Source organism: Mangifera indica, chromosome 2 (genome assembly GCF_011075055.1).
Source record: "Mangifera indica cultivar Alphonso chromosome 2, CATAS_Mindica_2.1, whole genome shotgun sequence".
Taxonomy (NCBI): domain Eukaryota; kingdom Viridiplantae; phylum Streptophyta; class Magnoliopsida; order Sapindales; family Anacardiaceae; genus Mangifera; species Mangifera indica.
Genome location: NC_058138.1, coordinates 10,042,989 through 10,053,712, shown reverse-complemented (window position 1 = coordinate 10,053,712; position 10,724 = coordinate 10,042,989). Strand labels below are relative to the sequence as shown.

The following is a 10,724-nucleotide window of genomic DNA, read 5'->3' as shown; positions in this document are numbered from 1 at the left end:
AAAGACTAAGCCATCCTGAAGATGCACTACCCTAATTGAATTTGGGTTTTTCTTGTAGTTTAGCTTCTTAAATAAGAATCTTATGTAATGATTGCCATCATTTAACTAATGGACCTTTGAATTTTGTCATGCTTATATATCCTCGACAAAACTAAGCCTATTAAGGTTCCCAATAAGCTCTCTTTCTTCCCTTAGAAGGCTGTTATCTAAGTGGAAATTGGAGTTTTTTTTGGTAAGATTAAGCTGTTCTCTAGCCAAATTAACTTTTTCAAAGATGTTCCAAAATTATTTCTTATTCATGTCTTTTAAAGCACTTTTAAGTATCTTAAGTTTCATCACAAGAACATAAATAGGATTGCCTTTCAATCTTTCCTCCCAATTATCTTTAACAATCTCTAAGAACCTCTCATGATACGCCTACATGATAAAGAACTTAAATGGACACGTCTCATCTCTTCCACCATGCCACAATCTACCAAGTTGGAGGTATGATCTGAAATTGAGTTGTTAAGGGAAATGGCTAAAGAGCAAGGCAAACTTATTTTCCAACCACCATTTACTAAGGTTTTATCTAGTTTTCAAGTAATGTGCTTATCTCCCTCACTATCATTGCAAAATGCCTTGAACAAAGAGGAACCACAAAACTGCCTGAAGCCTTGAAGCTTGACAACACAAATTATGGCAACACAAACTTGAAACCATAAGCTAATTAGACAGACCAGAAGGGAAGAAGAGATATGAAGGGATAGGAAAAGTAAGAACCTAACTAGCCTAACTAAGGATATAGAAACCGAGACACATGAACTTTATTTTCTACCACAAGAGAAATGGAAAGGATTAAAAAGAACATGACCAAAAAATAGAGAGGAAACTAAAGGCTAAATGGGGACACAAAATTCTAGCAACTAAAAAGGTAGCTAGAATATAAGTGAGGACACGAGGAAATTTAGAGAAAGGTTAGAAGATAAAGGATTATATTTTTTTTTTCTTAAATAGAAATACCATTAATAGGGTGAGAGGTATGGATGGGTGTTATTACATTGATAAGGCCAAGATCAAGGAAGAGTTTGTGAATCACTTCAAATGAGTTTTAAATAGAGAAGGTGGAGGTATACTCAACCAGAGTGCAATCAATGATTTAATAGAGACAAAATTAAACCCATCTTTGGTAGCCATTTTACTTAAGGAAGTTTGAGAATTGGAAATAAAAGAATCAATGTTTGACATCGACAATAACAAAATACTGAGTCCGAATGTGTATAAGGTTTTCCTCTTTAAGAAATCTTAGGATATTTTCAAGGAAGATTTAGTTGCAATTATCCGAAGCTTCTTCAATGATAGACATCTTCTTAAGGAGGTAAATTGCACCATCCTTGCTTTAATTCCAAAGGTTGCTAATCCTTCTTCTTGTATAGATTATAGGCCTATTATGAGTTGCAATACTATATACAAATGCATAACAAAAATCCTGGCTAATAGGTTAAAACCTTTCCTTCCTAGTCTTATTGGTAAAACTTAAGCAATATTCATAGGAGGTCAGAACATTAGGGATAATATCTTTCTTTGCCAAAAGCTCATGCATAATTTTCACAAGAACGGGAAAAAGATAAAATGTGCCCTCAAAGTGGACCTCATGAATGCTCACGACTTTCTCAATTAAAACTTCCTTGTAACTACCTTGAAGACTATGGGCTTTCCAACCAAGTACATAAGATAGGTTGAAGAATGCATATTTACGACCTCCTTCTCTATTTTTGTCAATGGGGAGCATGCGGGTTTCTTTACATCTTCAAGGGTTAAAGTAATGGGATCTTAGCTTCCCTTACCTCTTTGTCATTACTATGGAAGCATTGTCTTGCTTCCTTGCCAACCTTTGACATTCTCCTACATTTAGGCACCATTGGGGATGCAAGGTGAATAACATTACCCATTTGTGCTTTGCGAATGATCTTATTCCTTTTTCTCAGGCGAATAATGATTTGGTTGGTCACATTAAAGCCATTCTTACTGCTTTTCACTTTTGGTCTAGATTACAAACCAATCCTTCAAAGAGTAATATGTATTTCTTCAAGGTTAGTCTTGAAGAGAAACAACAACTTTTATGCACGTTTGGGTATAAGGAAGGTGACATCCTGTTTAAATAACTTGGTGTTCCTTTGTGCTTAAGAAAGCTTAACACCTATAATTGTAAACCTCTTGTGGAAAAGATTGTTAATAGGATCATCTTTTGGAGAAGCCGCTTCTTATCCTATGTCGAAAGACTTACTCTTATAAGGTAATTCTTTTTAGCATACAAATCTATTGGTCTTTCCTCTTCATGCTACCTTTAAAGGATTTTAAGGAGATTGACTCTTATTTAAGGGCATTTATTTGAGATGGTGTTAACATGGGAAATAAGAAGGCTAGATTTTCTTAGGAAGACATTTATGTGCCGAAGGAAGAAAGATGCCTTAGGTTAATTAGAAGCAAGGATTGGAATAGGGAAGCCATGTTAAAGCATATTTGGAATATCCCTTCCCCTTCAAATGGCACTTTGTGGATAAACTAGATTAAGAGCAACAAGCTTAGAAATCAAAGTTTATGAGAGATCAAGCTAGGAAACTTAGAGATGATATGAAACCTAAATGCAAGATGATTATAGAGGATGACGATAGTAATTTTCTTTGGTTTGATCATTGGCACCCTTATGGCCCGTTAATTGAGAAGTATGGTAAAAGGGTGGTGTATGATTTTGGCCTTGCTTTGAATGTCGAAGTGAAGGAAGTGATAACTTCTAACCAATAGAGATGGCCAATTTCAAATTCCCTGTAGCTTATTGATATAAAAGCTTCTCCAGTCAATGCTTTGAATGTTGGAAAGGACAAAGTGTGGTGGTTACCAAACCCTTGTGGAAAGTTTTCGATAAGATCCATTTAGGAGGAAGTTTGTAATAGAAAAGAGGAAGTGAATTGGAGCAAGCTCATTTGGGGTAAGAAACATTTTTCTAGACATGTTTTCTTAGCTTGGCTTACCATCAAAGGTAGATTAATGACCAAGGATAGGATTGCAAAATTCGACCCATTGATTGATGACAAATACAACCTTTGTAATAGAGATAAAGAGGACTTGGACCATATCTTCTTTTCTTATGATTTTAGCCATGACATTTGGGTAAGTATCATGGGTATGAGTAAAAAAGTGTATAGTCTACAACCTTGGGTGATTATGTAGACCATTGTACTATGTATTAAAAGGATGAAAGCTTGTAAAACATCTTAAGCAAGCTAAGCCTTTATGCCATGGTGTATTTCATTTGGATGGAAATGAATTGTTGTTGTTTTGGAAGAAATAGTATGTCTATGGATAGAATTAAAGCTAAGATCAAAGAGGTGGTGAGGGAAAGAGCAACTCTGTTGAGTAATGTTAGAAGATCTAGAAAAAAACATGGAGCTTGTGGTTAAATGGAGCTTACTGAGATGCATTTTTGAGGAAATAGTTAGTATGTCTCGTTGAAGATGCATCTAGGATGTGCTTGTTTTTGTTGATTTTTTCTTTTTTTGGGTTTTTTGTTAGCTCTTGCTTTTCCTTAGGGTTTGTCCTTGGTTGCCCATTTTAGCTTTTGTTCTTGGCTTGGTATTCTTATGTCAGGGTGTCATTGTTTCCTGTTAGCTTTGGTTTTTGTGTTTCTAATCTTTACCTAGGGGAATTGTCCTAGGAAAGTTTCTTTTTATTTTGTTCCTCTCTTTTTGTTAATGAATTTTAATTACCGTAAAAAAAAAAATATGGACAATCTCTTTTTTAAGTGTGAGTTTAGTCTTTTCATTTGGAAGACGTCCTAAACCTTTGCTTGTGGGTCAATGTGCCTCAACCTTGGAATTCATTAATTGAAGACAAAGTTAAGATGTGGAAAAAGGATAACTTGAAAAACATAGTAAGCAAGCTCTCCCTTGATGCTTCGGTTTACCACATTTGGATGGTGAGAAACAAAATTTGCTTTGGCAGAGGAAGAGTGTCTAAGGAAACTACCCGTGCAAACATTAAAAAAAGTGTTAGGGAAAAAACTGTCGTTTTGTCAAACATCAAGATCTCTAATGAAAATGTTGCCCTTGCTCAAAATTGGGGCTTTTTTTTTTTTTTTTATAACCAAAGACCTCACCCATATTTGTTGGACAAGTAAACCTATGACACAGTGATCGAACCCATAACTACTACACCAAATAAGTGAAGGTTTCAAAAGCATAGCAAAGACTCGAACTTAGGCCTTCACCTTGGAAGTTCTAATATTTCACCAGTTTTGTTAATCTTTGAGGTTCAAATTGGGGTTTTCCTAATAGCATTTTTGTAGAAGGAGTGTTTCTTCTTGATGTACTTGTTTCTTTGTGCTTTCTCTTATTCCTGTGTTTATTTTAATGTGGGTGATTAGAAAAGTGTTTGTTTGGTCTGGCTTGTAGTTGCCTTAGCATAACCTAGAGGGTTGTCCTGTGGTGTGCTCTTTGTGTGGCTCCTTTTTGGTTAGTATAATTTTAATTATAAAAAAAGAGAGAGAGAGAGAGAGAGAGAGAGAGAAACACAATGGTGACTTAATAGCTTGACTAGTTGGGCATGTTTTAATTTTCTTTCGCGAGGGGCATAAGGATAGTTCTTTGCTAAGGTTTGACCAAAAAGAAAAAATTATTTGTTGGAAAATTTATGAGAGCTTTACAGGGAGGCCCTACTTCTAATATCAAATTGTTGATGCAAAAAATCATATCAATGAGAGGTAACTGGGACCAGGGGTGTGATCATATGCAAGTTGTTATGTTAATAGGGATGATGGAAAAGTTTTTTAAAAGAGGTTTAACCTTATACTTGAAAACATATTTTCATTGTTATGTTATTAAGTTCTCAATCTGAAATTTTGACAAAGTTACAATGTAACAAGTGTTCCTCGTTTGCTTCTACACAATCTTATATTTATAGTAATGGAGGAAAAGGTAATTGAATAATGACAATTGTTGATTGCATTATTTAGGGATTATAAGAGTTTAGAATATAGGAGATAAAGATTGAAGACAACTGAGCAAATTCTAGAACTAGGAATATTCATTTTGATTTCGGGTATAAAGACTTACTTGCATTTTGATTTGATTTGTGTATAGACGATGCGTCTAGCATCTTGAATGTAGACTGTGTATTTAGTCTTTGTATGTTGCTCACATGTCTAATTGCTTGCATCATAACTAGACACTCATTCGGTTGATCAACTCTGGCAAATTTTTCTAAGGAGAGAATAACCGGCTAACAAAGGCATTGAAATTTTGTTTTCTTTGGTAAGATAATAACCGGATAAGATTCTCAGAATATTGGTAGCGAAAGCCAATTAGAATTTTTCATTTAATAAATTGGAAGACTCTGTTTATTATTAATTGACAAAAAATTGACCGCTTCAATATATTACTCTTTTTTTTGTAATTTTAATTGGAATTAGTATAATAATACGTAGAAAAAATTCTTACGAAATCAGTAATAACTCATTATAAATATATAATATTACCTTTCTAATTGACATTTGGAAACAGTAATCAACTCATTAGTCAAAGCTTTAACAACTTCAATAATAATATTATTATTTTTAAATGTATCTTCTTTGACCTACTCATTTTATCTAATCAATACCATAATAACTGGATGAAATTCTTATAAAATTTGTGAATTAATTAATATTAAAAATATATTTCAGGTGACATAATAATTTTATGTGGTTAATACATTAATAACTAGATGAATTTCTCATAATATTTGTAAAAGCTTATTGTAAATTTTTGATATTACCAGAGGCCGAACGATACAGCCCAAGCAAGCTTTTGGGAAAAATTAGTAACTGAGTGTATATTTTCTTTAATTCATATATTTTTAATTCAGTAAAAAAATTAAAAAGTAACTAGTAAAGTATTAAACTTTGAAGAAGAAAGTTTGTGTTCGAATTTTTGTTATGTTTGTAAAACTCTGACTTATTTAGTATAATAGTTATGAGCCTGATCATTATGTTATGAGTTTACCCATTCAACCAACATGGATGGATCCTCGGTTATTAAAAAAATAAAAATATTTGTGAGATTTTCATCATTATATTTATGTTTTACAAATATTAAAAAAATTCAATTATGAGGAAATTTGAACCTCCAATCCTATTTAGTAAATACGAGAACGGAAAAAAAACGGTACGTGAATGTTACGGGTATAATACGGCGAATAATAAAAATATGTTTATAAAAAAATCTCTAAAATTTTTATACGGGGAAAGTACGAAACGCGTATATATGAGTTTAATACGACATATCATAATAAATAAGACAATATCATAATAATTTTAGTACTTTTCACGAATCTCCTATTGAAAATCAATACACAACTGAAATGTAAAGTATTTAATTAACTATTAAACCTAATATAACATAATAAATAATTAAATTCTTTGTATAATAAGTAATATATCAGTCAATTGAGAAAAACAAATAAATCAATCAGCTTGAATTTCAGAGTTAGGTCCGAGTGAATCTTTATACAACCATAGGGGAGGAAATGCAAAATTAAAGTTGAAAATTAAGAAAGAAATGTTGTTGGATTTTTTTCAAATGACAGTGACATTTTTGTAAATAATTAAAAATAGAAGAGACAATTTTGTTTTTTAAGTGTAGGAAAAAATTCAAAAATACGACAAACATACGGGTATAATTTGTGTTTAATATGGGAAAAACGTAAAATATGTATTTAATATATTTTGGATTTAAAAATTTTTTTGAACGTGTTTAATACGTGAATAATACCAAAACTCGAATAATACACAAATAATTCACAAATTCACTAACTTGGCCTCCAATTAGTATTTAATTATATAATTTATTATGATTTGGTTTGCAATTTAAACTGATCTACAGTTGTTTTTACTTTTAAAATTTTAAAATACAAGAAATGACAAACACATAAAGAACATTTTTCTTATTTATCATTCATTATTATTCATTTAATTATTAAAAATTCTTTTTTAATTAATATTTACATATTTTGAATAGCTTAAATCCATTTAATATGTTAAATTTAATATTTTGAAAGAAATTTACAATTCATCCAAACTACAATTATTTATCAAATGTGTTCCTCCATTTTTGAACCAAAAACTCTAGGCTAACTTTTTTTTCTTTTAGGTCTTAAAATACATATTGAGTGATAAAATTTAGGGTTTTCATTAGTTTAAGGACAATTAACAGTAACTTACAGATAAAAAAGAAATGAGAGAATATAATATTATAATATAATAAAAATATTATTATTTCTAGATTTATTTGATTAATCTAGTTAATTTTCAAATTAATATATAAATACTAGATTAAATTTGTAATAAAGTTATATAATAATATATTGCACCTTTCTACTTAATAATAAAATGATAATTATCACATCAATAGTCAAAGCTTTGACCTTAAAACGCGCAAGAAATTGTTTTTATATGGTAATTAATGCATTGAAATTTGATTTTCTTTGATAAAATAGTTACTATATAAGATTCTTAGAAAATTGGTAATTACTTATTATAATTACATAATGCTAACTTTTTAATTAACTACATCAATAAAATTATATGTATAAATAATGATATCTTATAATATAATTAAAAAATTTTAAATTAAAAATATAATAATAATCAATCACATAATGATATATATTTTTTCCTTATTTTTTTTATTTTTCCTTTTATTTTTCTACTTTCTTTTTTCAAAACTTTGCGAGGTAAATTATAATTTTTGAAAATATTAAGGGTGTTAAAAAAATTTTTAGAATTTTTAAATTTGTAAAATTTTAATATATTTAAAAAATAATAATTATATCTTCAAAGAACTAAGAAAATGCAATAATTTAAAATTAGTTAGAGTTTGAAATTTTTTTTAAAAGTTTAAGTGACATACTTTTAAAAATAATATTATGCGTATTTATGCTGAGTACATAAATAAATATATATTTATATAAGTCAGAAGGTGATTAGATGTTACTTTGTTTTAAATTCAAAATCATTAAATTAAATAATTGTATATATCAAGTGTATACTCAAAATGGAATATAATTGTGTTAAACTTTTAAATTGATAAAGAGCATATTGGCAATTTGATAATTTATATAAGGAATTGATTATAGTTTTGTAGTTTTAATGAAAGGGTAAAATAACTATTTTTTTTAAAAAAAAAAAACAACAAAACGAATTTACCAGCAAAGTGAATGAGAGACAACTCTTCAAAACTCAAAAAAGTCAGAATTTGTGTTGGGTGATAAATACATACATTAGGGCAAGCAAAAATTGACCAAGGCATAGCTTGTCAGGCCATATGATCGTTTTCATCCCCTGTTTGAAATAAAAGGTCTTTGATGAGGCAAGTGTTTTATCCTTTGACAAAAAACAAAACAAGAAGTCTAGCCTTGGTGAAGATAACTTCTTTGCCACTTTCGTCATTAAAAAGAAAAATTCTTTGCCACTTGTAGACGCCACCTTTCTAGTTGATATTATTTATAATGATTTTTTATCGACGTTGGCTGTTTCCATTTCGATGTATTGACTGTGTCTTCAAATAAAGCAGTATAAATACCAAGCAGTAGCACAACAAATGAACCATCCCATCATCAAGAAACCAAATTCATAACATCAAAATGCACGGCCTTGTTGCGGCGAATACTTTGGTGGCTGCATCGGCTGCTTCGGTGTGGGAAATCTATGGCACCCTTCAGGTCCTTACAATTATAAATACATATTTGCCAGATGTGCTTGGAAGAGTTAAAGTCCTTGAAGGTGACGGACATGCTGGCACAATTCTGAACGTTACACTACCAGCAGGTAATTACTTTAATATAATTTATCAAAAATTTAATTTGAGCTAGTAAAAATTAAATATTCCCGTTCGGCCTTTGTTTTAGGAACTCCTGGAGTTGGTTATATGGAGGAAGAGATTACAAAGGTTGAGAATAAGAAACGCGTGAAGCAAACAAAATCCCTTAAAGGAGGATTTATAGCAATGGGGTTCGAGAGTTATATAACTACATACAAAATTATTGAAAATAATTCTACGTCAAGTATAATAAGATCAACGATAAAGTATAAGATTGACCATAAGTTAGCAAATCTTACTTCTCTGGTAAACACCAATCTGGTGGAAACACTTGCAGAAACCGTTGGGAAGTACCTGACTGGGAACCTGGCACCTCCTCCTTCGTAGAAGCTGCATCAGGAATTTGTTGTCGTTATGGTATTATTATTATTATTATAAAAAATGATGTATTATTGTATGTTCTTAATTATTTTATAATTCGTTACAGGTAATGAATAAAGAATATTTGTGGTGTCTGTATATTGTATTTGCAATTTTCAATAAGACTGTAATTCTTTTTCAATAAAAAGGATAGATCTGAAGCTTCTTTCCCTTCAAGAAAATTCTTGGTAGTCCTTATTGCACATTTCAATAAAACTGTGGTTAGAATCAACTTTACCAGACTGTGTGCATTAGGATGAAGAATTCCTTATTCGAAAAGTTAAATTTTAAGTTGTTCAGTAACAAAAAGGACGGAGAAAATGTGCCTACAAAGTACTTTTAATTTATTCTTTTTAAAAAGAAAAAGGATAACATAGGAACTAACTTACAGAAAGGGCTATCTAGCAGCGCCCATTATCGAATTGTAAAGAGGATGAAGCAGTTGTTACCGGTGATAGAGCCACAATGGGACAAGCCGGTGCTGCAGCCGCCCCTGAACCCAGTGTGACTTCTTTTTTTTTAACTTCTTCATATTTGTTACCCCCCAATTTTGCAAGTTTCATCATATTAGGTTGTATGTATAAATCATCTCCCTTTCATTCATTTCGATAACGTATTTGTGACGTTGAATTCTAATCTTATTAAGTATTACGTATCATAATAAACTATGTAAACATTTGAAGAATCAACTGCCCAATAAAAAAGGGCCTACGGAATCATGTTAAATTCTTAAAACATATATATATAAATATATGACTTCATTTGATAGTAATATTAAAAATTACAACTTGATTTTATTTAACTTTAAATGTTAGATGAATATTTTGATACAGATATGCTTGAATGAATAATTTTAACCTTAGTTTTACAGAATAATAGTTTAAGGCCTGCACATTAATTAATTTAATCAGACATACTTGAATGGCAAAGCACAAAAATATTTGTAATTATTCTTGTTGCATGGTAAAAATTAAGGTTGACCAAACTCACATAAGGACAATTGAAGAGATTTGTCAATACTATGATAATAAACTACGTAAGCATTTGAAGAATCGACTGTCCAATAAAAAAAAGTGCCTACGGAATCATGTTAAATTCTTAAAACTAAATATTATATTCTTGCATATTCTAATTACATTTTTTCAGTTTTATCGAATAAGAGTTTTAGGCCAGCACATTTACAGGGTTGACTTCACTTGACAGTAATGTTCAAAATTGCAACTTGATTTTATTTAACTTTAAAAATTAGATGAATATTTTGATACAGATATACTTGAATGAATAATTTTAACTTTAGTTTTATAGAATAATAGTTTAAGGTTTGCACATAGGGTTGATTTGAATCGAATTTATTTGAATTCGAATTTGAGTTCAAATCCGAAATGGGCTAAGTTCAAATGAACTCAAACTTGAAAGTTTAACATTTTTTAGCTTAAATTCGAGCTCGAATTTTGGGATGTTTCGCTTATCAAG

General features: G+C 30.4%; 1 protein-coding gene across 1 annotated transcript; it reads left to right on the top strand.

Moving 5' to 3' along the window:
• The first annotated feature begins 8,591 nt into the window (after positions 1–8,591).
• LOC123209796 (norbelladine synthase-like) lies at positions 8,592–9,383 on the top strand. The gene is made up of 2 exons (XM_044627938.1): positions 8,592–8,839; positions 8,920–9,383. Exons 1-2 carry the CDS (start codon positions 8,656–8,658, stop codon positions 9,216–9,218), a joined length of 483 nt encoding a protein of 160 aa, XP_044483873.1. The 5' UTR covers positions 8,592–8,655; the 3' UTR covers positions 9,219–9,383.
• Positions 9,384–10,724: the final 1,341 nt, after the last annotated feature.

What these genes read in the sequence shown, in the direction of transcription:
- LOC123209796 (XM_044627938.1), top strand. Translation starts at nt 8,656, where the DNA reads ATGCACGGCCTTGTTGCGGCGAATACTTTGGTGGCTGCATCGGCTGCT. An exon ending in GAACGTTACACTACCAGCAG is followed by an intron (nt 8,840 to 8,919) that starts GTAATTACTTTA and finishes CCTTTGTTTTAG; the next exon opens with GAACTCCTGGAGTTGGTTAT.